General features: G+C 41.0%; 1 protein-coding gene across 3 annotated transcripts in view; it reads right to left on the reverse strand.

Moving 5' to 3' along the window:
• Positions 1-27,848, reverse strand: part of SMYD2 (SET and MYND domain containing 2) — a 29,914-nt gene continuing 2,066 nt past the window's right edge. For 2 of the 3 annotated variants that reach the window (XM_059835410.1, XM_059835409.1), the window contains exons 2-12: positions 26,549-26,612; positions 18,921-19,031; positions 17,218-17,278; positions 14,867-14,991; positions 11,179-11,246; positions 9,289-9,391; positions 6,814-6,924; positions 4,931-5,051; positions 3,986-4,160; positions 2,451-2,559; positions 1-391 (exon numbers count right to left, since the gene is read on the reverse strand). In XM_059835410.1, coding sequence (XP_059691393.1) covers positions 311-391; positions 2,451-2,559; positions 3,986-4,160; positions 4,931-5,051; positions 6,814-6,924; positions 9,289-9,391; positions 11,179-11,246; positions 14,867-14,991; positions 17,218-17,278; positions 18,921-19,031; positions 26,549-26,612 — 1,129 coding nt within the window. In that variant the 3' untranslated portion in view covers positions 1-310. The remainder of the gene's footprint in view (positions 392-2,450; positions 2,560-3,985; positions 4,161-4,930; positions 5,052-6,813; positions 6,925-9,288; positions 9,392-11,178; positions 11,247-14,866; positions 14,992-17,217; positions 17,279-18,920; positions 19,032-26,548; positions 26,613-27,848) is intronic. The other variant, XM_059835411.1, reaches the window with a different exon arrangement.

Raw genomic sequence — 27,848 nt, forward strand, 5'->3', positions numbered from 1 at the left:
GTGGGTCAAGACCACTTTATTTACTTTAGACAAATAAGATATACACATTAAAATCCATAAAGAAAAAAATGGCCATTTTTGTACATGAGCTGTGAAAAGACATAACCTTTAAGAAACCATAGATGCTTCCTTAAAAAAAAAAAGGCAATGTGTGGAAGCTAAGAACATTTTGCAAGGCCTAAGTGTGTTTGTCATTCCAATTATAGGACAGAACTGTGTTCATACTCTACCGCTTTTCAAAGCACTCCTGAAGGTTTCCATAACAAGGCTTTTTAAATAAAGGTTTGAAGGATTGCATAGATTCAAAGGCTCAGTGGTCCTCTAATTCCTTTTTGATCTCTGAAATGTATGGATGATCTTTCCCGTGTGCTACTTCCATGATAGCAATTGCCTATGAAAAGAAAAAAAATATTCACACAAATGATTCATATATAACACCAGGCTATAAATACTCTCTTTAGAGGTTTGAAACAGTCTGACACCTCTAGCTACTTTTTGTCCCCTTGTAGTCATAAACCCAGTAGGAAATAAAATGAAATTCAAAACTAAGTAATAAAGGTTTTACATTCAGAGAATACATCTTTCATCTTAAAGGATCCCAAAGCACCTTTCAAAATGGTATTCCTGACAAAACTACTTTGAATGCAACCAGCTCCAGGACAGAAAACTGCACGTGGGGTGGGTAATATTCTGGCAGAGGATTTAACCAGTATCAGACGGAGCTCTGTTCCTACCACTTTATCCTTCAGCTGTCAGACTGACAAGCAGGCCTATTTGCAGAAGTTACGTTAAGGCATTTCAGACTTGATTCTGTAAACCCTCCACCAGTTCCAGGGGCTACCAATGCTTTACGAAGGAAGCAATTGCTTAGGTAACAACTGAGGCAAAAGCGAGATCTTGTTAGATTCAGACAGACGCTGCTGTGCCCGACTCCCTGCCGTTTCACCTACAGCCTGCTCTGGTCCCAAGAGTGAACCTTTCAGGCAGCCAAACCCCCTGACTTGCGCTTTCCTGCCACCACCCACACTGCGTTAGAGAGTGGACGTAGAGGCAAGATTTCCACTTTAGAAAAGGATCGCAGTGGCCCCAAATGGACGCAATAAAAGGCAGCAGTATATAGGACTGAAAGAAGGAAGTTCGGAGTAAGTAAGTCTGAGAATATTTAAAGACCACAGTGCTAAGACAAAGCAAGGAATTGCAGCATCCTAGCCATCAGAGCATTCAGTCATTTTCTCCTCAGGAAACTTTTATGGAATTATGCTCTTGTATTTGTTAAGTAGTACAACAAGAGCCTTTGGTTCCACCTCAGCAGCAGTGAGAAATGACTCCATTCCCTCTCCTGCCCAAAAGAAGAAAGGAGGGCCTTCTGGACTAGCTGCTTGCAAACTGACAGAGAACAATGGCTTTGTTTTTCCACTAAATCCCAAACATTAGGGGCTGGGATAACTTTGGGCAGTTCCTGTAGGCAGCTTTTGGAAGTGAGTCATTAGAAAATGTTTGTGTTAGGAAGCTAACTATGCCAACAAATCCACCTACAGTTCCCAACCCCCCATTCCATGTTCCTACTGGCACAAATCCCAGTTTTAGTCAAAGCTTTCACACCACAGCAAAGGAAAATCTATGCTAATTTTAAACTAGGTAACAGTTAAATTTTAGAGCATATATTCTTGTAGTATCTATCTTTCACCACGGCTGGATGGCTCTGTTATTACTGGCTAAAAACTTGCCAACATCTAAAAAGGAAGAAAAAAATCGTGACATTCCACATCAAGCCATTATATGCTACAGTAGTCACTGATGCTTAAGAAATGAAAATAAACTTCTGTCCAACAACAATAGGGGAAGAAAGTCCAGAAACATGGTTCAGACTAATAAAAGAAGAATAAAAAACTAAAGAATAAGGAACAGACTAATAAACAGGGGTGAAGAAAAAAGTAAAACCAAATGATGTATTTGCCAATTTCAGCATTACCATATGCATTGAATTCCCTTCAGCTATTTAAAAATCAATTGGTTCCAGAACAAATAATGACCAAAAGCATGCCTAGTTTAACTTGGATATAGAAATCACAGACTTCAATGAAACACCATGTGCCTTTTATAAGAGCCAAGCATTTTTTTCTGTCCTTACCTAGCAAGTGAGAAGCTAGAGTTCTGCTTCATTTCTACTAGTACAGCTCTAGCTCAGTGAAGAATGTATAGCAAATGTTTAAGCATAATGCTCACTCCAGCTGCTGCAGTAGAAGTCCACCATGAAAAGGTAAGACCCCTTGTATGTGAGAACATCTTTGGAAAAAAAATCAAAGCTGAGCCAAAAATCCAGTAACCAAATATATTAACACATGGTGCATTTCCTACCAAGCCAGTCTTGCTGGCAGAGAAGCATGTAGTGTTTCAATGATCCCATGCCTGAACTGGTATTATTAATGAAGAAACCAGGAAATAAATACCCTCTTCAGGGCTTTAACTCCAGCCGTTCTGTTCTCCAGCGCCATATACAGTCTCCCCAGTTTCAGCCACATGGAGGCAACGTTCAGCGAGTAGGAGGGATAATGTTTACTGCAAGAGAGAAAGAAATTCAGCTTTATCAAACCTGGCAGTTTCATAGCATTTTCCCAGCTCCCGTCCCCCTCTCAGGGGGCAAGAAGCTGCCTCTCATTGCCCCTGCCCATTCACCACTCATCCCCTCTGCCATGACTGCCAAGAGTCAGTGCCAATTGTGTCTGGGATGGGGACGCCTGACAATTGGGAATTGAACTGAAACTACCATATGCCTGTGAACAGCTGTCAGATGGCAGTGACTTTCTGCCACTAGTTTTAATCTAGCCAGCTCCAGAAAGAGACTGCATTGTTACGAGTTTTTGGAGCCACCCTACACCCCCAGAAGTGACTGCCTATTCCACAATAGTTGGTCTTTAATGGAAAGCGAGGGCCCCTCAGCAGCGCGTACAGTGCACACACCATTCTGTACTCGCACACACTGAGCTAGCAGAGTCCGGTTCAGCAGAGCTGACCTGGAATGCCAGGCTCGGAGCCAGAGGAGCTGGGCAAGTCCCAGGGAAGATAAATAGTACTGAGCCCCCAGGGGGGGAATGTTGGCTCCTTCTCTGTATGGCTGCTGTCTGCCAAGTGATCTGTGACTTTACACTGGCATCTGCTCCAAAGGGAGAGCTTTACTTGCGCTCCCCCCAGCTGGCAAGAAAGTCACGTCTCAAGATGAGAATCTGCTTGGGAGATTCATGGCAGGATCAGATACAGTGCGTAACTGGCTGGCTCTAATGAACGAGATCACTACTGTAAAAACACAGAAAAATTTATCGGAGAGAGTATTAATTTTTTCCTGCAGAGGCTGCGTGCTGCCTTACCCCACACGGGGCTTCAGCCTGCACATTCCCCCATGCCTCCAGCTCTAGGGCAGTGGAGACCAGGGACATCAGGGCACCCACAGCCTCCGAGCACAGGAGCTGAGCTCGGCTCCAGCTCCCTCTGCTGCGCAGCCCCAGCCCTGGGACAGGGCCCTGCTCTCCTGCAACCGTGACCGCTGCGCTACTGCAGAGAGAAAGGATTGGGAGAGGGCAGGAGGCTGACAGCAACACGGGGCTTTGCCTCCTTTATACAAAATACTGACTGCAGATGCACTTCAAAGCTCTGCTTTAGTAAAGTATTAGGATATTTAAAAAAAACCATTATTCATCTAGCTAAACAGAACTAGCACAGTACCTACCCATGCTGGTACAAACTTATTTTGAGAACTCAAAGCAAGGATTTCAGAGTCACCTTCTGCTATATCGCAGGCCACATTTTGACAGTAACAAAATCTATCCCAGCATTTAAACATTCCTTTTCAAGTAGTGATGTCATGGGTAGCATGTTTATACAATACATACTGAGAGAAGTGATCTCTGCCCAAACTTGTCGTAATTATTCAGATCACTGAATTAGAGGACTAAAAAAAAAATAAAAAAATAAAGAGTCTCATATTTACCTGTATGGTCTGATAATTTTTTGCCCGTAACGCAGTGCACCTTCCCAGTCCTGCATGTAGAGACAGACACCCATGGCCTGGTACATCATATGTAACATATAAACATTACTGTCTTCAAACACTGCACCCATCTTGTCCAGGCTAAGTTCACAGATCTCCAGTAATTCACTAGGAGGTATGAAGAAGTCAAGGAACCCAGTAAATAAATGGCTGTGATTAAACAACTACCTGGTGATGCCAAAGAAGAACTGACTTAAGCTTGTTCAGAATGGTTCTCAGAAGTCTTCTTTTCTCTCAAATGATATCAAAGCACCTACGCTACAACCCCAGAGCTACTTTGAGAGGTATTCTGCTCATGAGATTATTCCCCCTCCTGCTCCGATATTCTACTAAACTAGCTTTCAGATTTAAAAAGCAACAAAAAAAAAGCAGCTTTCCTGAATCACCACCGCACTAGCAATGTGTCAGAAGAAGGGAGAGTGAAATTCCCCATGCCGTGGGTACTGAATCAAGCATGAGATAGCTCGGTCTGCTTCTGGCCCAATGAATACTGCATTTTTGTATGCATCGCACCACTGTTACAACAGGTAGGCTTGTGACCATCAGCAGTTGCTGCAGCCTCACATGTAGTCTCTCAAAACAGGGCAATATTACAGTACACTAACACAACCGCACACCTAGGCTCAATCTTGTCTCTGGGTCGTTCTGTGGAGACAGCCATATGCTGCACTATTAGAAACACAGGGTCTCACAATCCCACACCACCTGCAATGTTAAACTGCCCCTTGTCTCCCAGGACAACTCTTCAGACACAGAGAGGACAGAGATAAGTTTAACTTCTAATGGTCATATTATTTCTCCTCCAGGTACTTCTGAAGCAATCCAGCAGGTAAGGTTTTTAGGTCACACACCAAGCCAGCAGAGTCAGGGTGAGACAAAGGATATATTTGTAGTGTTTGGCTCGCCTGAATTCCTCAATCACGTTCCTGGCATATTTGATCATGTCCCGTACAGCCTCTGCTGATGGAGGATCATTCAGCTTGCGGATTTCCAGTTTCTCCTTATCCTGAAGGAAACACAATGGACATTATAAATGCAGGTTCCAAGCCCTACGAATAAAGGTGCACCTGCTACACAAAATTACTCTAATAAAAAGACACAGATGGGAACTTAAGCTCTTCAATGAATGTAAAAACAAAAGGTAGAACATGCACGTGCAATTTTTTCTCTAAAGCCTTGGCTGGGAATCCTAGAATCCTCTGTGCCTTCCACTTCATCTGCCATTCTCTACTTCCAAGAAGTTCCTTTCTTTCGAAAGATCCAAGAGCTTTTCGATTTTGTGATGAAAGCAGTTTTACATAGGAAATTTCACTGCTTCTGAGAGATTAGGGATTAAAACAAATTTAGTTTTAAGGCTAGAAAAGCCCAAATACTTTAGGCCTACCACCAAGTGATAGCTCAGTGGAAAACAAGGTGATATTAAATACAGAAAAGGATCCTTCATATCTACAGACAAAACCACATTTCCACATATTTTGTTATTTCTGCTGGACAGCTCCATTTACTTTCATCTTTCTGTCTAACTTACTACTTCATGAAGAGTCAGCTGCAACCTGGAGACAATCTTTTGCTGTTTAAATCTCACATTCTTGCTAGATTTCTTTTTCCTTTATTATTCCATATGTCAGCTGAGAGGGCTACAGGGGCCTCTTTCCAGAGCTGAAAGGGACTGAGTTACAGGTGATTCCAAGAGTAGCACATTGTTGGAAATCACAGATGAAATCCTGGCTTTGTTAAACTCGGCAAAATTATCAAGGTAACTGTGCGGGAAAACACAACTATGGTGTCAACAGAATGGCCTCAAACAAGAATATTGGGTACTATTTGGAAAAAAGTTACAAAAGATGACACCATTTAGAGGAAGAAGATGGTTGTCTGGTCAGTTTGGGAAGCAGCTCTTAAAAAGGACACCTTTGTAAAAACAGGGGGAAAAATGATCTGGAACTTAAAGATCAGATTATGCCAGCCAGACTGATCTTGGCTGGAATGACAGATGAGCCACACAAAGCTCAATTCTCCTAGGACCTCCAGTGAAGGAGGTCCAAATGGTCTCACAGGCACAGATGTTTCAGTATCTGTTGGGTTTGGGTACCTTTTCTCCCTCCCATACATGCTTTTCTTCAAAATAATTAAAACCTTGTTTTAAGGAACACTGTCTGGATGTCTGCCTTTGTCCTTTCAAGGGCACCAGGTAATGTCTAATGAACATAAACCTGGCCTGCACATCACAAGGAGCGCCCTGTCTGCGTAAAGACCAATATGACACCATTGCTGGAAAGCCCATTTCGCAGATTCTGCTGGGTCTCCAAACCATCCAGCAATGTCATAAAAAATCACCTAGAATCAACTGAGATGTCCCAACCAGGAACTGCAGCAGGACTCTATGCCAGAACAGGACCCCAGAAATGCCCCAAACAAGACTCACTCGCTAGGAGTTGGTAGAAAACATGCAGTTACAAAAAAATGAGTTCTGAGCTAAATTCTTTTGGCCAGGTAGCATAGGCACAGTGTAATTATCTACTTTTAACAAAGTTTCCATCTTTGCTTTGTAGCTCAACTTTAAATAGGCCTCTACCAGGAAATTTCCTGATGTGTCATGATTACAGTGGAAAGGAGTATCAGAAAGTCTTCTAGACAGAAAATCAAAACCACCCCCCCTCTCTATTATCCTACTTCCAAAATTTAATGAAACCAGATAGAATATTACATCTAAGGACCTGAGTAAGTGCCTTGACAGTCAGAAGCATATTTCACACCAATTTTATTACCTTTTCTTTCATAATGCACTCCCTGCAATCACAATTAAAGAAATACGAGTCTCTTAACCGGTCATTTCTGTCTTCTGTGGGATACAACAGATCAATATAGCTGGTAAAAACCTATATGGTAAAAACATAGCAGTCAGTGAAAAGCAGTGTAACTATACATACCAGAACTAGTAGTGATAAATATATGTAGTACGACAACTACATATTCATGCAACTTGTGGATCCCTGCAGCCACATCATCTGCCTGTTCCCTCACATTCCAAGCCTCTCAGCAGCATCAGGAGTTGCTATTTGTGAATGCAATCTGACAGAGAAGTGTTTCCTTTCCTATTCATTACGGAATTTCCCTCAAATATTACCCTGGCTTAAACCCAGGACAGCAAGATTCAGGTGTGGATAAGGAAACTATCACAGCGTAAATCTCAGGCTCCTGTCAGACTACAAAGAGATGCCTGCTTTTCAGAAATAAAATAATGATTTCAGGTATCCAGCCTCGGATGAATTACAGCGGCCTGGTTTTTTGGAGGCTGGAATCTCAAATTTTTCTTTCTGAAAACCTACAAGAATTGGGGCAAGAGCAGTCACTAGTAGCTTCAGAAACTTAGGACAAGACCTTTAGATCTCTGAAAAGAAGAGAGAGCTCCAGAACTCTAGGAGAATGAATATCAGATTTACTTCAGCAGCAATATTCTAAAGCAAAGAAAACCTGCTTTTGAACATTTTGAAGGCCCTTCGCATACACTATTCTTACGTTTTCCTCTACTTCAATGGTCTTCAGAAAAGAACCCCTGCAACTAGCTTTAATGCTCTGTTTTAAAATGAGATCTCCCCCAAGAAATGTCATATGCACAGCACAGCTGATAATTTTTCAGACCAAGGAACAGCTTTAGTTCCATTTCCTCATTTATAGTTATTTGAAATGTTTTGCTCAGTCTTTAGGCTTAAGGTTCCTTTCCTCTATAAAGTAAAATGTACGTGTAATTTCATACAGTACATGTTGCGCTTCTTACTCTGTGTGATCTCACACTTTCCCTCACACCCCTCTCCTCCCTTCCCTAGTTTCAAAGCATGCAAAATTCAGGAACTGCATTTACAGCAAAAACTTGTAAAGTGTTGCAATGCAATGGCTACGTTGAACCTGAAGATGGAGACACAGGCCGTAGGACCGCACAGAGCCCAAGCAAAACCACAAGCTCACATTTCTAAAATTCTTGTGTCAGAAAAGCAAATGCACAAAAGCCATGAGGTGCTGGAGAACTGATGCAGCTTCTAAGACACAACTCAATCAAAAGAAGATGCCAAGCAAGGTAAATACTCCACGTCTCCACCTCTCACCATAAGCCCTCCCCAAAAATGCTGAAAATGTCTGGGATTCCACAGTAAAATTCCAAAACCAAGATCAGTCCTTGTCCATTACCACAATGCATTTGCAGTGACTGCCAACATCACAGACAAATCATCGTTACTAAATGGCATAAAAAGAAGTTGTCCACCTGAGTCCTTCACCCTTGGCTCCAGCCACTGAACTCACTTTGTTTACAGTGGTGAACAGCTATAATCCACAAATATAACCTGCCTCCCCTTCTTCAAAACTGGTATCACATACTTGAGAAAGTGGTAGGAGTTACCAAATCAAATCCAAACTTACTTTGATCAGCATTAACCTTTCCCGCTAAATTGACGTTAACAAACAAGCCACTGAAACTCTGTGCAAGCTCCATCCCCAGAGAATGTTTCGTATCTTCAACCCCTGCAGATATTTGAACACCCTCCTCAACTCTGTTTAACATCTTCCTTTTTTTTTTGAAGCAAAAAGCAGCTCTGCTACTGAAGACTCCCTGACAAGTTCATTATTTGATTGAGAAAGTTTCAAGGTAAACCCAGAGCCTTATTCAATTTCGCAGAATTTTATCCATCACTGTTCAGCTTTGCTCTGCCTAAAAACACACGCTTGTTCTTCTGTGACTTCCCAGCCAAAGGCTGCTGAGGTGATACAACCGAGTCCCCTGTTGAGTGGATGCTCTGTCCACACAGAAGTTAGAGGACTTATCTGTACCCGTTTACCTTGTTTATGCTGGCTTCAGTTTCAATACATTACTATTATACTGGGAACTATTATAGCAGTAATAATTTGCTTTGATCTTGGAATTTCAAAGCACCAGCCAAACATCAGTAAACTCAGCCTCATTTTACAGATGGGCAAACTGAGACAGAGGCTGGCAGATATGCAGTGACTGCTGCAGGTGTCCTTCCCTTGTTTCAGCACAAAATAGGATACTGCCTCCAAGAATCCCTCCAGTCCTCCAGAGCCAGCCCAACTTTTCCAAAGCAACATCTTACACTCCTCTGAGAAACAAGAGATCTTTCCCCCCTACTATTAAATTGTCATTTAATTGGAACGAAGCCTGAAAAGCAGGACGGATCCTACTTTTAGGATGCATGCCTACAGAGTACATTCAAACACAGTGCATTTACCTCTTGTCCAGGCTCAATCTCTTTAACAGCTCTGACTTCAGCCAAGGTCCCCTTGTAAGTTACAATCACATTCGGGCAACAGCTATGGTTCATCAATGCAACACTGTGAAAGTAGAAAAGTAAACCTTTTTCCCTCCCCCACCAAAAGCAACAGGCAAAAAGTTAAGCACCACTTCACAAAACGAGTAAGTCTGAAAGATTGAGTCAGTCTCTCTCTGCAAGTTGCTTTTATTCTGAGACTTAACATGAAGGTAACCTTGGGAAAATCTGTTTTACTGTTATTTATTCTAATGATATGGAGAATGGCTGTGCTAATGAATCATTACAATTTTTAAATCCTATTATTGCAGGACTATGCAAGTTATTATTTTCCCATTCTTATATAGTGCTACGGGACAACTGACAGGGGTGTTCACATAGCTTAACTGTCAACATCCTATTTAGGTACCTATGATAGACAGACTATTGTCCTCAGAGGAGAAAGAAGAAACCCATTCAATCTAAAAGAAACAAGCAAATACAGGAAAGCAGAAGTCATTTGCTGCACCGCAACTTAAGAAGGGCATTAAAATTTTAGCTGGCTTCGGTGCAAACTTAAACAGCCTCCATGTTTGAAGTGCGAGGGAAGAAATCTCTGTCTGTTACACAAGCACACGACTTACACAAAAACTTGGACTGCTAAAGAAAAGTACTCCCCCTTACTACCAAGCTTGGAGAAAGTGCAATTTGCTGCTTATTTGAGATAAAACGTATAATTTTAATTCTTTCTCTTCCAATCTACTAAAATAATAATTGCCTCTTCAGTCTTTTTAGCTCACCGGCATAAATGTTAAGTAGGAAAGACCTGGCTCTTGCATGCTGAGCACTTATAAACAAAGGACAGTGTTGGACATGTTTCCAGAACATGCTCTCCCCACCATGACTCTGACCCTGGGCATTTCAAGGCCTTGATTTCCCATCTGTAGATCAGGGATATGGACTTCAGACAGACCTGCCTGAAGAAGAAGAATCTGTGATTCTGTGACTATCTACTACTGTCTGCATGCAGCACTTAGCAAAATCAGGTCCTGCTTCAGTTGGACATCTGTAAGTTTCAGATTGCTTTGACATAGATAGGCTACTAGTAATCTATGCCTCACAAGTAAGTCAACCTAAGCAGACAGTGATAATACTTTCAGTACGGGGTTTGCAAAGAACAGAGGCAGAAAATATCCTCCTTTGCTACAACATTAAGTGGGAATGACAGACTTGAATGGAAGAAGTGTTCCTCAGCCTTAAAGACAGCTGTGCACCCCTGCCCATAAAATGCAGTTAACACTTAACATCTGCAGTTTATTTGTAAAGCTGAGGAGCTTGTACATATTTTTTTCCACTGTCATAGCAACATAAAGCATCGCAGTTTTTAAAACGTCAGAGGAGGCTGAAAGAAGTTATGAAAGGGATTTACTGTTTGCAAAGGAACAAAGGTAGAAAGGATGGTGTTCAGAGGACACCAGGTGAAGAATTATACCCATCCAAAACAGAAAGTGGTGAATGGAGCAAGTCACCTGCAATCCTTTTCACTTCACTTTGATCATTACATCATGTCCCTGTCCAGAACCTGCTAGCCAAGTAAGTAATTGTTTCCTACCAAACCTGCATATAGTTCACAATCTAAGGTTAAAAAAAATTAGATGTTCATTTTTACCAAAATGACCAGATTTTTAAGAAAAGCTGCTGCAAATCATTGGCCACATTTTATTAGCTAATTAAAGATATTTAAAACAAGACAAATTAATATTAAATGTTTCATTAAATTTATTTCACTATAGATCAACTTCCATAGATGTGTAAGAACCTTTGTTTGTTTCTACACAATTTATTTAAAAAAAAAAATTAAAATCAACCTACTCAGGAAATATGGCTGATCCCAAATGAGAGAGTTCTTCATCTTCAATTGTGAAGCCATTACAATTAACCTAAGGAAAAAGAGAAAGAGGCTAGCTCAGCTTCTGGTTAGCTAAGTACTCCACACTCACATGTCACATTCTCATACTTCAAAGTCAATTGCAGCAATTTGCTTACAATTTTCTTTCCACCTCACCAGTACTCACAGGGAGCTACATGACATCTCAAAAAGTGAAGTGAGGACAAAGTCCCTATCCAAAGGAATGTGCAGGACACTAAAGAACTGACAGTCCATTACTTGCACCTGCTCAGGACAGAACACCTAGGGGATTGCTCTTTGGAATGCCAACCAAGAGAAATGGGCTTGCAAAGAGTGCTAGAAAGCGTCAGACAAAGCAAGACCATTGCAAACACGAAACAAAGCCTGACACTGACAGGTCACAGAGACTTCATTTGGCCATAACAAGTAAAGGGCTGAAGCAGAACTACACAGGCAAGGAGCAATGTAGGGATGAACAGCAGCAAACTCAGCCAGGTTGGGGCAGTACAGAGCTTTAATGAAGCATGCGTTACAGAGACTTGCCACAATTACATCTGTCATCAAGGGCTGCACATACCAGCCACAGCTAAAGCACATATAAAAAACAACAGCAGTGAGAAAGACTTGAATCTAATAAAGACATAGAATAGGAGGGGACAGAAAAAGGATGGAGTATGAGAGGAAGTGTATTCCTAATTCAAACAGACACAGGATCAAAAGAGCTTGTTCACATATCTTTCTTACAGAATAGATTCAAGCAGGTTTTAAAACCTTCTCCCTCTTCTATTCTCACTAAACAAGGGAATCTTACAGGAGTTTCAGCTTTGTTGCATGTGGTTTGTGTGACTAAGTGACCAAAACGCACCTCAATCAAGTACTTTATTCCACTTTCACTGCGAGTCACACGCATGCCAAAATAAAAAGAACCCTCTCCACATTCACCAACATCTCCCTACAATCATCAACATGTTCACAGAAGCTCCAGAAAAGCACTAAAACAACTACTGTCACGTGGCCAAATCCAGCTGAAGCTACAATGGGCACAGGAACAGTCAATCAAGTACAGTGTAAGTATTTGTTCTGGAAGGGCAAGAGTTGACAACAAACACTACCAACAATGATATGCCCCACAAGCTGGAATGCAGCTCAGATTGGATTTTAGAAATATAAAAATACTTCCCAAAGCCACTCCTCAAATACGAACTATTCAGGATGAGTTCACAATTGAGGAAGAAGTGTCCTGTTTCTCTGATTCACCCACCAGTATCTTTGCTATCTTTGCTTGATCTTTATCTATTTTTAGCAAGGTAGCATCCAAAGGCTCCCTGTCTCTCAAGATGAGCACTAGCCAATGTATGAGCATACCTGAACGAAAACCAAAATGTAATTGCTGAATACAAAAACAATAGAAGGGAAAGATTGTATCAACAGCAAGTAAGAACATAAGGCTACAAAGGCTGACATGCAGAACAGCTTGATGGTTCTGAATCACAGGGAAATGTTTAAAAATACGTAGTGAGTTATCATCAAAAATCCTCCACTAAGCCAGAGACAACCCACTTCTTGAATGCATCATACCAGAAATGACACAAGAGGAAGAATTAGAAGGGATGAGATACCACTGGTTTCACCAGATGAATGCATGACTAAAAAAGGCATTGTGGAGGGAGTAACGAGACAACAGCAAGAAAACTAGAGCTCAGGGTTGTTCCCAATGGTGGAAAAGAGAACGTGCAAAGGAAGGCACAAAATTATGCAAGGTCTTCAAGGAAAGGATGAGACGCTGGCACGTAAGACAAGAGAGAAACTGTTTGAAGAGTATGACAAGGTGAGACTGAGAAGGAAGAGCACCAGTCTCAAGAGCTGTGTTCCATAGGGACAAAAGAGAGTAGAATGATACCAACAGCTGGGGAAGACAGCAATGAAAGGCAAGGATGGTTTGGACAAAAATCTTTGCTCCACTGAAAAGGACCAATTACATCTTAGCTGTGTTGAGTAAGAAACAACATCAGACAAAGCCCACAAAAAGCTGTGAGCAAGGAGTCAGAGGTATCCAAGTCCCAAATGACTGCCCTGAGCCACAGCAGAAAGAATGTCGAATGGAGAAGCAAGGTAAACAACATGAGGCCAGAGAAAGCGTTGAAGCAAAACGAAGGAGCAGCAGCATATCCATACTACTGGTTTTAGGTCAAGTTAACTAACTATTAGGAAACATGTTTGTACATATCAAGTACAGACATGCCTCCCCTTTTTCTAGAAAGATTTATGCTGGAACTAAAACCTCAAAAGGTTGTATCCTGTAAAATGTTTCTGAGGAGAATCCAGATGACCTTTAGAGATTTTAGTTCAAAAAATGGCAATGTCCACAGTGGCAGATAGCTGCTTGATGATCAGGATGAGCTTAACATGACGCCCAAGAGTGACATTAGACATCTACAGAGAATACGGGATGGAATATCAGATCTGGCAGTCAGCAGTTCACAGAAGTCAGTTAAAGTACCATGATCTGGTGGAGCTGGTCCAGGACAGGATATGAAGCGAAAGTCATTGTAGCCAAAATAATGTGATCTTTGGGGATTCTGGCTACATTCTAACAAAAATATTCAGAAACACCACAAGAAACTGGATGTACTGACGTCTTCGAAGTATCCCTCTAACAAATATAAAATGTAAAGTCTTCAAAACAGAAAAAAATCCTTTTCGTTGAAGGGAAATATAATTAGAAACAAAACAATGGATGATGAGCAGATGCTAAACATGCTAAAGAATCATTCCCCTGCAGAATAACAGTACCTCTGTATTAAGGTAATAGTGACCATGCCGCCTTGTTTGTAGATGCCCAGCTCTACCAACCAGGGTATTGCCATCTCAGCTTTCACCACAGCAGTCAACAATTGCCCCCATCTCAAAAAAATTAAACTTTTTACTCAGACATTTAAGTTTAAAACTAGCTTATTTTGAACTACAGGAGGAAAAAGAAGAAAATGGATCTTTCAGTATTCCACTGGCGTGTTATTCCATCCACTACAATACATTCAATTTAGATGCGTATGAAAAGCAAGTGAGAAAAAAAAGAGGTGACACATTTCAGAAGTTATCTAACAAGACCTCCTGCCTTTCCTTCATCTCTCCAGATGACCAAACTACCTGACTGCATTTAAAAGCCACACACCAGATAAAAGTTTCAGACTGCTCTTTCTACTTTTCTGAAGTTTACACCCTGTGAAGGTCAAACACAATGATGACCTGACCAGCAAGGATTTCTACAAGTTTGAAGCCTGAACGAAGGTTTTGCCTCTGCAGGGTCTCAAACCAGCAGCCTTCCACATAAGTCCAACAGCTGCACTATGCTTGGCCCCCAAGAAGCCTAACTTTGACAGGGTCTAAGAGACTGTTTCCCCTTTTCTGCAGTGTTTGAGATGCACCTCATAGAAAGTCTGCAGACAAGAGTCTCTCCCCTCACTACTGAAATGGGGCATGTCCAGCCACTTCTGGTCAAGGAAGTGGATCCTCTCCACCAAGCACACTCAGCTCTCCCTAAGATAAGCAAAGGGCTACCATTTCCATTGCCATTAACATTTTTCCCCTTTCACAAAGGCTAAAATCCTACAGCACTATCCACCTAAGCAGGCTGTGTTCTAGCCAACTTACTTGTGCAAAGAGAACTACAAGAGCAGCATTGTCAGGGTACTCCAAGTGCTTTGAGTAAAAGTGATGAAGAGCAGCAATGTCGTTCTGAATCAGCTCTCTCTTTTCATTGTCTAGTTTGTCAAAGTCTGTGGACAAAGAATACATTCCATTTCAGTAACAGGAACACTCCACTGTGAACTGCAGCTAGACTTAAGTTAGAACAGGCCCAGACTTAAACAGAAACCCCTCAAGGAACAGCTACTTGGAAGTACTGCAAGAAGTCTGTTCTTCCATAAACGTGACGCTGCTTCTGCCAAATCCACACGTGCACTACAAGAACATGCAGGATTAAAAAGCATTTTCTAACATCTTTACATTAGCAGGTAATCGGACACAAATATCACTTTCTTTGGAGAAGGGTTACAGTGTTTAAAATGCATGTGTTAACCCCAGCAAACAGACCAGCCAGCCCTCGCCCTCTTGAAGCCTATCAACTGTGGGTAGCTATCCTCAGCTGTCTAACATGACCTTATGAGCTACCTGAGAATGCCCATGCCTCCATGGGCTGGAAGGTGACCATCAAGAGAGGTGCATTTAAGCTGCAGATATCTGAGGATAATAGGAGACAGCAGGAACATCAGTGGAAATGTCCTGGCACACCTGCCAAGTGTATTCCCTTATGGGTCCCTCAGGCCCACAACAGGCTGTAGTCAAAGCTGTGGCCACTGAACCTTTTTCTGCCTAGCCCATGCAGAGCAAGCTAGGTGATCAACCATATACTCCTGGTGCCTCCTCTCTCCTCAGGAGCAGAGTGTTGGAAAGTATTTTTTCCTAATCCTTTCTCTCACAGTGACAGTGTCACCACCTCACCCCTGCTCTAAGAGAGCCATCAAGTCATCAGTTTCCCCTCTCCAACTCAAAACAATAGTGGAGAGAAAAACATGCAGGAAGAGAAAAGGCTGCAGAACAGTGGAAGAAGGGGTAAATGGTTTGTAAGAGCGGATGTGAACAACAGGAGAGCCAAAAAAAATACTGAGGAAAATAAAATGGGACAATTTCATGAGAATTAGGACAAATCAGAAATAAGAAATGTTGAGCTTCCAACTGATAGTCAGGTGCCTTTTTGTCTCCTGTGTAGGGTGTTGCAAAGAGTAAGGCAACTGCTGAACGTGGCAAAAGCGTGCTAAGAGATGAGGAGAGTCAACAAGGCAGAAGGAGCAAGGGGTTCTTACTAACAAAACCAGAAACGAAACAAGGAGTCCTAGAGGACAAGCGGGACATTGCAACAGAAAATAGTTTCAGCCTTTTAGCTCCCAAATTAATAAATTATTGAAGACAAGCTGCAATGCAGAAGAATATACAGAAATCACTTCAGCACTTACCCATCCTCCTCAACCTCAATCCTACTAACCTACCTGTAAAAATTACCCTTCCCTTAGGCAAAGCTACATGTTAGCATTTTTTCCCCCCTTATTGCCCCAGTTGTCCCAACAGCTGTGACAGGAGCTTTTGTCCGGGAAGCGTATTAGACTGTAATCTTGCTACGCTTGGTTACTCTGCTACCTCAAGTCCTAGCAATGACTGCATTTATTCAGCATTTTATAAAGAGTTTTGGAAACCATCACAGTGAGGAATGTGAATATACAAACCTATTGCCTCCTTGTATATTACCCCCAGCACCAAGAAAAAGAAATGACAGACCAGTGAAAATGATGCCAGGATGGTTAATAGTCCCCTAGTTGCTCAATTTCTAACTCTGCCTCACTGGACATAAACAGTAGCCTTCCAGTTAAAAGCAAGCCATTGCCTCATCTCCTTCCTTGGATTATTTTGGAGCATTTAGGACATGGAATTTCAACACAATCATACATAACATGTCAGATTTGACTGGCAGTGACAGATACTGAAGCACAGTCCAGAGGGTTCTGCAATTAGCCCCTTAGTCACTGTCACCATCAAGCAACTGTGCTGTCTCTGATTTTATGCCTTCTGGTAACAAATACCAGCTATTTTAATTTTACAACATTACAATTCTCAAAAGACACTAGAGTACCAAAAAAGCTATGAGATGGATGTATGCTACATAATTAATTCTGTCTAGGTTTTCACCCTTGTTTCACAGCCCCCACAAGTGACCGACAGAAAGAGAGAGAAAGAGAGAGAGAGAGAGAGAGAGAGAGAGAGAGAGAGAGAGAGAGAGAAAGAGCGCTGCACTTTCAAAAAAATGAGGAACCACAATTCTCTTAGTTTACTCCCCTCCTTCAACAGGAGTGGGATGCTCTGAAAGGTTTTGATAGAGGGGGTCATGGGGTAAAGCAAATCATGAATATAGATAAACTGCCTCTGTTTACCTGCAAGCCTTTTTTACTTACGTGATTCAAACTCTTTTACAGCAAGCAGCTTCTCCGACTGTGTTCTTTCAGGGTGAGTTTTCTAGCAATAAGGGGAACAAAACAACAAGAAAATATTTTAATGTTTTAAGTTGGCAGTTTTGTCTACTCATTCATAAGCTGGGAACTCCTACCTGTAAAAGAAACCCAAATCCACACTGTATGGAATTTATACAAGTTGATGAACAGCAATGAGTTAAACTGACTGCCCTTAGTAAAGCCATAGAAGTATTCTCTCCACACCAAATTAGGCAGCCAAAGATTAACTCCTATCAAATTTATATACATAAACTGAACAGTATTTTAAATATGTCATTTGCTTTGTTCTAGACACCCAGAAAGCTGCTAACAATAGCAAGCAGGCAGGAGACAGGCTTCGCTTTGAGGAAAGTGAATAAACTGACTGTTGACAGAGTTCAAAAGCAATGCTCCATTGTTGGCCTAAGGCCACTTCTTTGTAATCTTGGCCATTAAATGTGGCTTTGCAGGTGGCCCAGCAGCTGAGGTTCAGGGACTATGGTTTGCATATTTAGCTTTTATATGACATGTAGGGGTCCCGTCCCCCCCCCGTAAGCAATAAAAGCACAAATTTATTCCAATGACTTTTTGTCATTAAACATTCAATTTTGTTTGTGGATCACCACTAAACCATGCTTTAATTAAGTCACACACACATACATTCACACACACGCATCTACACACACAGCAAGTATGCAGCTACCTTCCCAGCAGGCCACCAAAATCCTCACTACATAGAGTATCCAGGTTGCCCTTGTCACATAAGCAGACCTCAATCACACAAATATGCTTCAAAGAGGATTTGTTTTTGTGGAGAGAGTTTAGAGCTCTACAAAGATACACAGCATAATAACCTTGAAACTCATGAATCCCATCCCCTCCCTGTAAGCACTTGTGTTATCCTCAGTATCCATATATAGTTAGGGAACACTGAAACGGAGATTGACATTGCAATCTTATTTCCTTACTAATGATATTATTTTTCTCCAAAGACCAAGGGCCTGAGATTTCTCTCTCAATCTCTGTTTTTCACCAGTTAACTCTAGTAACTGCAAACATTTATACCCGAGTACCTCAGAGGTGTTCCTGACTCACAAACGTACTGGGAGTTATATACTACATAATGCTACGCATACAGAGCTGAAAAATAGTACAACTGGCAACTGCTTCATAAAGACATCAGTGCCTACAGACAGATAGCACTAGGAGCATTCCTCAGAATTTAACCACACATACCAAGTCTCATTCGTCTTTTTTCTTGACCAACATGGCCTGGGTGCTAGCCCACACATGTAACCAAGAGCTCCAGCCTACCAGAATGGAGGCTGAAACACCAAGAACATTGTGAAACAGATCAGTAAACTTTTCCAGGTTCTGTTTAACAGTACCTTGGCCATAAGTTATAGCTACACAGCTTAAAACCTGACTAGCCTTTTGCGATCTTCCCCCAAAAATCTCCAGCTGGACTATGGTGGCCCTGACACTGCTGCAGTGGTCTGATGGTCAGTTTGTTCAGCTGCTCATGCTCTATATTACACCCATCTGTACACAGGAAGCTAGTATGTATGTACTTTGCAGGGACAGTTACTGTCAGCCAATTTTCATTTTCCTGCCTTCCCTGGAACCCAGAGTAGGAATGTACCTCCCAAGTCTAGCCTCCTGCTCACCTGTTTGGCAAGGATCCTCGCTGTTAGCCTCACGGTCTCTGAGGGATTCCAGTTCTGCCCAAAAGCACACATGGCGGAACACTCCAGCTTGTGCATTGGCCAGTCTTCCTTCTGAAAATGTAGAAAAATATTAAAAAAAAAAAAATGAGCCACAAAGATAAAGTGATGAAAAAGAGGATGCAGCAAGTCCTGCCAGATCCTAGAGGTCAAGTGAAATGTGTTTCCTTTAAAAAAATAAGATGACGCTCACTAAATCTGAACAAAAGCTTGAGTCACATTTAAGGGGTACAGCTATCCTGCTTTTTTCAAACAAATTCACAAGGGATGAGTTAAGGTCAGAACATCTTCATTTATTCAACAGAAAAAAGGAATTAAATGACGAAGAAGCAAACAGACAACATGATTTATAAATCACCAGTTCTTGTTGTTCAGATCAAGCATGTGAGGACGAAGTAGGTTTGAGCTTGATGGCTTTATTGGGTTCATTTCCATTTAATACCTTGGCCCCTCATTATGAGATGACCCTGGTGTAATCAGGAGTAATGTGTCTGAATTCAATGGATTCACAATCGCTGTAAGAATTGGTATATGTAAGGTCAAAACCAGACCTACTGAATAGAATTATCAGATTTTTTCTGTAAATGTTGTAGAATAGGAGTACAGCTAGGCAATGAAAACACACTAATAAAGACAAACACCTTTTATTTAAGAATGTATAGCATATTCCTAGCTCAACATACAATAACACTTGGAGTGATGGCACAAGCCACTGGCTTTTGGCACTCTACAGATTCCCTCCAAAGCAACAGAAACTTTCAAAGATGAGTACAGAATCACAGATTAACACTCTGCCCTGGCACACAGAGCCTGGCATGGGCTGTCCCCAGACTGAATCAAATTTCATTTTATTTATTTATTCAAACATGGAAATATTCTTATTTAAACATTCAAGCAATGCATAGTTACTTATTTCTGTATCTCATCCCAGACACACATATATAGCAGGGTGTTAGAACAGACCTATAGTGTTCTGCACATATAGGGAGCATCAAGTTTTGTTTCAGACCAGATTTAAACTGGTGGAAAACGGTAACAGAGGGAAGAAATCACAAATCCCACAAATTTATAATTGAATGAAAGTGAAAACATGAAAAACTTTTTGCAGCCTCCAGAAAATTCTTAATTCCCCTTACTGTGATTCACCCAGTATCACAGACCCAGTGTTAGCCCACTCAAAAAAAAAAAAAAAAAATCAAAAATAATTAAAAAAAATAATCAATATAGCCCAGAGTGATTGAGTGGCAGGAACAGAAGAAACACAAAGTTTCCCTCAGCTGCCTAACCACTGATGGCAAGAGCTATTTGAGACACCCTAGGCTATCTAAAACATCTACGTAGGACCAGCAGATATGATACAGGTCTACTGGGAGATGCATTCCTTGTGGGAGCTGCAGCTGGAAGCCACATAGGACAACCCAAGGCACCTCAAACAGCCAGCTGAATCAGGACCCCCAGTGTCTCCTGCCTTGGCTGGTCCACTTATTTACAGGTTTTGCAGATTAAAACAAAAGCTGAGATCACTAATTTCAGAGTTAGCACACCAAAAAATTCTTCTATTGAAAAAGGCCATTTTAATTGCCCTGGGCATGGGCAGCTTTAGGAGTTTATTTTATTAAGAAAAGAAAGGTGAACACCCACCCCAGCCTCACGTAGGATTTGAAGCAGTGCAACGCTGCAAGGGTCTTCAACCCCTTGCAATGTCACCTTCATTGTCCTTGATATCTCAGTATGGTACTTTAAAAAAAAACTACGTACAGGCTGCTTGAAATAAGCTCCAGTGTAAACGTTCTAAGAGGACACGGCAATACAGACCAGGAGAACCAAAATAGTATATTACACTGTAATCATGTCATGTGAAATTACACTCTCAATTCTCCTACAGCTGTCACACTACAAAATGCATCCCCCAAGAGGCCTGTTTCCTATGTATGCCCCAAGACCTTTTCTGGAAAATTCCCAATAGCCTTTGCTTAGGAATCCACAGGCTAAAGGCTAAGAAGAGCGACATAGGGAGACCTCTTCTCTCACCCCTTCCTGCACACCCACGGCACCCACCAGTTTTAATATGATTGCTAGGTGCGCAAGAAGCAAAGGCACAGATCCTGAAGTTTTGTAGGACCCGCATTCATATACACCCATTAAATAAACAGGAGAGATTACCTGATAAAACAAAAAATCAAAATGCAAAATCATGTGCCTGTCTCAAAGAAGTGTTTTTAAAAATCCATTTGTTTCCTTTATTCTTTACCCATTGTTAATTAAAATCTTTCCCCAGGCAGAACCATACTGAGTTATATGAACTAGTAGGGAGGTTAAAGGGACAAGATACGGCTGAATTGTGCAAAATGGAGATAAAAGCCTGAAACACCAGAAGAAGAAAGAGTACTGATGACTGAGTAATACCTGGGATAGGAACACTGTGACAGCAGCTTTCCCTGTGATCACAGCAGGACTGTATTTTGCATTCTTTTCCACATTTTTCTCTAAGTAGTTTGAATTACAACAGGTAGCATTTTTCTAGCTGAATCCCTAATGCTATGTTAACAATATTGTCTTCCTATTTTCATTACATCCACAGTATTTTTCCCTTCATTTAGGAGTGAGTGACAACATTTTTGGAAGGGAAGTTCTTTAAAGCTTATGCTTTTCACATCAAAGCATGGAAACAATCTTCCCCACCAAGTTCTTCAGAATGATTCCACTGTCCAGGACTACTGGATTAATTCCCAGAACACCGACATATAGTTCAGCATTAAAAAAAAGAACCACAACAAAAAAATAACACTCAAAACAATAAGACTCAGGTCCAAACAAATGTCCTCGCACCTCCTTCCTCACATGGACTTTTTCAATAGCATGGAAAATTTCTGTTGTATATCCCTTGATCGAAAAGAAACACACACAAATAGCAGACAGAAATGCTGGACAGGCAGTGTAGGGGTTAAGCCCACTTCCTGAAATGCTTAAGGCCCAATTATGCTCCAATAGTATCCAGCTCTTCAATTGAATTTCAGTGAGGCAACTTCTGCTGTCTGATATTATCCAGTAAAGTTCTCTGATACAGTCCTTCACCAAGAAGTGAAGATAAAAGTTTGACACATCTTGACAGCCATCCTTCCCTACCATCACCTACCAAATGCTGGGCCATAAAGGGTATTTGACTTTCATGGGTTAATGTTCAAAAGGTTCACAGGAGACATTTATCAAAGAAAATTATACGGAGAAAGTTTTTGGATAGTGGGACAGACACTTCCCCAAGGCAATCTTAGGCAGGGTCTTGCAGTGTCAGGTTCCTCTTGTGCAGAATCATTACAGCACAAATTTCCTATTTTTTCTACAACTCATCAAAGAGAAGTGGGCAATTTCTACAAGGTCTCATTTAAAACACATCTGCTTGATGCTAATTCCATGTCTAAAACTACATTTTGAAGCTTACTAGCTGTTTAAAAATACACATTTCCCTTACTCCAGAAATATCAACTACAGTACTCTTTAACATGACATGTTAAGAAAAACCCATAAATATTTTGTTCGAAATATATTTCAAATATGGAAAATCATGACAAATACATCTCGTCCTGCACTTTGGCTAGCTGATCTCCACTCTATCTGGGATAAATAATAATAACTCTATCTGTGTAATAACAGATAGAGGAGCTCCAGTAGCTGGTTCAAGTTCACTAGTTCTACAATTGCAACCATGTAACCCACTTAAAACATTTCTCTTCAGAGTGTTTCAGCAGCTAATTTCTGAGGAGGAAAAATGAGCACAGGTCTCCTGCTGTTTGACTAAAATTATTATAATTTAAGAAGTCAAGACCCAAACAGCTGCAGATGGGGTCTGAAAGCCACTACTATAATAACAGGCCTGTGCTTCGAGGAGGCAACAGTGGAGAGCAGAACGGTATGAATCAGCTGGAAATCACAAACCCTTTTAAAAGGAGAACTGGATTAAGGGCTGGGAAAAGAAAGATGCAGCAAACCCAGGCTAGATCCTACCAACCCACAAAACATTCAAGGCAGCAAGGACAGGCAGTGAAGACAACTTCCATTCTCACATGCCCCGCATCTGAGACCGAATCTAAGCCTACGCAAACATCCAGCTTAATATAGGTCAAACTTAAGGTTATCTATCTTAAAATCAAAATAATAGACCAAAACAGGCAAAAGACAGATGTTAGCACTAAGGGAACTGTGCCAGGGCCAGTGTACATGCATGTGTGTGTGTACAGAGAGAGACCTAAACAGATGAGACACTATCACTGCGAGACTTTGTCTTCCACTGGATTCAGTCCCTCACACTACAGTGTGACACCACCTCTCCCAGCAACCAGGGCAAAGCAATTATACTGCAAAGCAGGACGTGGTCAATGCATCAAACACCTGGCCATATGGCAGGAGATGCACTTTTACCACTTGGGGGATCTTCAGCAAGTCAATGTATCTTTGTGTACCTATAACCCACTTGCAAAAAACAGAAATGCTACAGAGGCTGCCATGAGGCTTCATTCATTAAACACTTGGAAAGTATTTTACGAACCTCAAAACAAGGATACTATATAGCTCAACAGAGTGGGAAATACGTGCAGTGTCACCAACTTTCCTTTCAATAACCACATTATTCTCAGAGACAAAAAAAATAAATCTCATTCAACAGAAACACACTAGAGAGAGGAAGATGCCTGCAGTTATAAAATCCATAATTCTGAAAAAGACATCCAAAAATTTTGTTTCCTCCTGCACACTTTGGCACCTTTCCCTTTTCTCCTTCTGATCCATCTCTCTCCACCACTAGAAAGAATTCCTATGAATTGTGTGTAGCAGGCGTTTAAGAAAAGAGTAAGCACAAAAAATTTGTTTTCCATCACGTAATATAATTCAGCTTGACAGCTGTTTATCTAAGTAACAAGGTACTAACCAGCATATGAAATCATACCATGTCCTTGTTGAGTACATGTAACTTTTAGCTGAACTGAGCAAAGAAAACATGGATTTACAGAGAAAATTAACTGAAAAAGATAAAAATCAAATGAACAATGCCATCACAATTCTCAAGCACAGCCCTGCCCTTTTATCAGTGTTGCATGAATAAGTCTCACATCCATGGAGGCAAAAGGGACACATTTACTGTACATCCCAGTGTTACAAGTTCAGCATCAAGGCACAGATGTTCTTTTTGGCTTTGACAAAGAATTGCTGAACTGCTGAAAAGTGCCTTTGAACAAGACAGGCACGAAGATGCAGTGCAGATTGTCTGTGCAGCACGTACAGTCAGTGGAGACCGGTTTCTAGAGAATATTATGCTTGAAGGTAACTTTGAAAGAATGTCAAAGAATTCAATCTCAGCAACATTCATAAGTTTCATCAGACTGACTCAGAAAGACCCAGAACATGGAAGATAACATTATATCAACTAGGGAGTCAAAAGCCATATGCGTATCACCAGTAAGAGTGAAGTGCTAGTACCTGTGCTTGTCATACTGTTGTCTAGACATCACAACACCTAAAAGATGCCTTTATATCTAAAGCATCATACTACACACCAACAGGCAGAAAATATTTTAATTCATCAACTTATCAGACAGACAGGCTTTTGCTGAGCATCATCTCCTGCAGTCTTAAGGACACTCAGTTTGAGCAGCTCAGTTTTTTATTCTTGGAATATACCCCACTAGAGGTAGAGTATTCTGACCATCAAAAAAAAAATTTAAAAAAAAAATCAAATTAAGAAAGCAATACATATACAAGACTTTATCCAGGGGAAAGACAGAAAAAAACCTCCTTGTTCTTAAATATAAGAGTATAAACTTTGTCAAGGCTAGAAGTCAGGACACTGAGGGAGGGACTGAAGAAGGGGTCTTGGAGGTAAAAGCAAAGGACCGTGGATCAGCAGAAATAAGTTCTAGTACTTCCACCATGGTATATACTTGCTATTTTTCCTGGCAAAAATCACTGAGCTTTCCTACTTCAGTAAATCTTGCTTACCTGTTTCATAAACCAGTGTGAATTTTATACAGTAAGAGACGAAATTCACAATCTCAGATAAAAAGTGCTAAACAGCCAATAAATTGCTTTGTGTTCAAGTATTATTCCCTTCCCTTATCTAGTTAAAAGCTTCCTAAGAAATAATGTCATATGGAAACATTTCTTACAAATAAGCACTTCTCATGAATAAATCGTGGGTTTTCTCTACACTGTCTTTAAAACTCATCCAGATTTCTCTCAAGAGAAAGGATGAGCATCTGAGCATCTTAAGGATCTTAAGGATGCTCAGTAAGCGTTCTCTTTCTTCCCAGCAACTGCTGGCTGTCAGTCTTTCAATATTCTGTGAAATACTGCAAATTTTGTAAAAAACTTATTTCTTTTAAGCATTTTGAGGCCTCTTGGTGCTTCAAAACCAAAAGGCCATTTGATTCACCCACAATTCACTAAGACACCGTGGAAAAGCAGGAATCTGGGGAGGCAACAGAAAGAAAACTAAGGGGAGGCCAAGCTTGCTTTGCAGTTTGTGCAACAGGAGAATAAGATACATCCTTGAAATAAAAGCAGTAGCCATCTCCAAAGTGCTTGGGAACTGAACAGCACAAACCACAACATCTCCATCCAGATAACGACAATGGAGAATACTTTGCATGCAACCCACGCACTCAACAGCATGCTACCATGTAGGAGAAGGTTTGGATTATTTATAGCTAACATGCAGATGCATGCCAGACCTTTGGTGACTCAAATCCTTCACGAGCACTGTTCCATGCTCTGTGCCCAGCACCACAGATCTTAATTAGCTTACATTATTTAGCTAGCAATCCAGTTGAGTTTTTCACACGTGAACTGGATAATTCTTTCATATCAAGTTCACAGCCAACAAAGGCTAGATACTAGTTCTGGCAAATTTTTTGTTTTTTGGAAGTTGCTTATTCTAGTTTGAAGTAAAAACGGAATTAAAACTGCATGCAAATGTTTTGGATGTCTTCATACTGCTCTACTTTAGTATATGCTCATATTCTATTTTCAGGGGCTTTTAAAAAACAAAGTATAAAAAAGAATAAAAGTTGCCAGAATGACTGAGTTACGGAGAAAGCGTGGTAGCTTTCAAATGGTTATGACTACTGTCAGCTGTGGCCACCCAAAATATTTGCAAAGATTCTAAAAAAAAAACCCAAAAAACAACAAAACCCCCTTGAGATAGCTATTTAGTGATTTGATTTTTCCATTAGACACAGACTCTCTTACCAGTTTAGTGAGCTAATGTTAAATTATCTGGTTTGTGCTTAAAGAAAGAAGTAATACAGACATAATTAGTGGGCTGACAGGCAGCTCTAATCAAAGCCTCAGTGGTATCAAGCCCTGGAGCTACTGATCTTGAAAGACTCATGCAGACCATGTCCAAATCCTGTAATTGCCCAATGCACAACTTCATGGTCAGCATCTGTGGGATGCTGAAACTGACTGGACTACTATTAACCATAGCTACAGTTAGAGACTATCAATGCCACCCAAACAAAACATGGAGTTCAACAACCCCCACCCCTCCTTCCCCCACACTCTCACAAATTGCATTACCATACCTGACATTCCACATTGCAGTAAAAGGCCTGTTTACATCTCCCACACTTGGACAATCCTTCTTTCCTTAAAAAGAAAAGAGAAGTTATTCTATTCTATAAATCTGAACGAAATACAAATGTATCCTGTATCACTTTTTGCACAGTATTTTACATTTCACACTGAAAACTGTATTTTCTTCAGAACAGTACAACTACAGCTTGAACCCCATCTTCCAATAGCAGACACTATTTTTATTTGTTTAGAGTTTCAAAAGCAAGTTTTTCCTAACAACTGTTATTATGCAAAAGCACTCTGCTGTCCTGATAAATTGCTGGGTTTGGAAACATGTTATTCTCTGCTGTTTGACAGACAGCATCACTTTTTGCCACTATATGACACATACTGATAGTTAACTTTTCCTTGTTTTCCACACTTCCCGATTGCTCTGCATACTTGCTCACCAATATTAACCCTTTGCTTCTGCTCTGCCACTGTCATTGTTTCTCTGTCTGGTTACAGAAAGCATGACCCTTGCTTCGTGAGTAACTGCCTCCCAACACCAAGAAAACACGTTGCATTATTAAATACATTGTTTGATCTCCTGTCAGCACATAGCCTCTTACTGTCCCGCTAACTTCTGCTCTGATATCTGTGTATTCTAGGGTGACCTAAGGCTCATGCTCTCCCTTTTTTATATTTGTATCTACCCCAACACAGGGAACTGCCAAAAGGAAGGTCCTTTTCTGCTTCAAGGTGCGTGTGTTGTAGCAGATACCATCAAAAACAGAGTACGTGTTACCCAACACGTGACATTCCTGTGTGACAGCAATAGAGATGTCAGCAGCACTGAATACTTTAAAATGTCTACACGCCCTCCCCAGTATAAGTGGCAAAAAAATTGTGTTAAACTGAGGTAAGTTCATTGGAGCAAAACAAGGGTGAGTGTCCTCATACAATGCTAGTGTACAATGCTTCAGAGGTCACTGGCATTTGGAGTCCGTAAAGCGTAGCAAGTCTTGACATCCTCTGATTGTTCTTGCGAAGTAGAAGGTGCAATGTGAGTGAGTCAGGCTAACATCATGACTCTGCTTGCTGACAGTACATACCTCAAGCACAGCTGCGTAAAGGAACAAATACTATCAGACGCAAATACAATATTCTAGTCCCATTCTGCCCATTTTACTAGAACGGTTTTATGACCACTTAGCAAAGTTTCTCTTCCCAAGACTAATGCCGAGTGCACAACCTTCTTCCTAAAACTCTTTGCAAGTTCAACAAGCACAGATCAGAATCTAGTAGGTACTAGTTCAGCGCTAATGC

The sequence above is a fragment of the Gavia stellata genome, chromosome 2, assembly GCF_030936135.1.
Source record: "Gavia stellata isolate bGavSte3 chromosome 2, bGavSte3.hap2, whole genome shotgun sequence".
Classification (NCBI taxonomy): domain Eukaryota; kingdom Metazoa; phylum Chordata; class Aves; order Gaviiformes; family Gaviidae; genus Gavia; species Gavia stellata.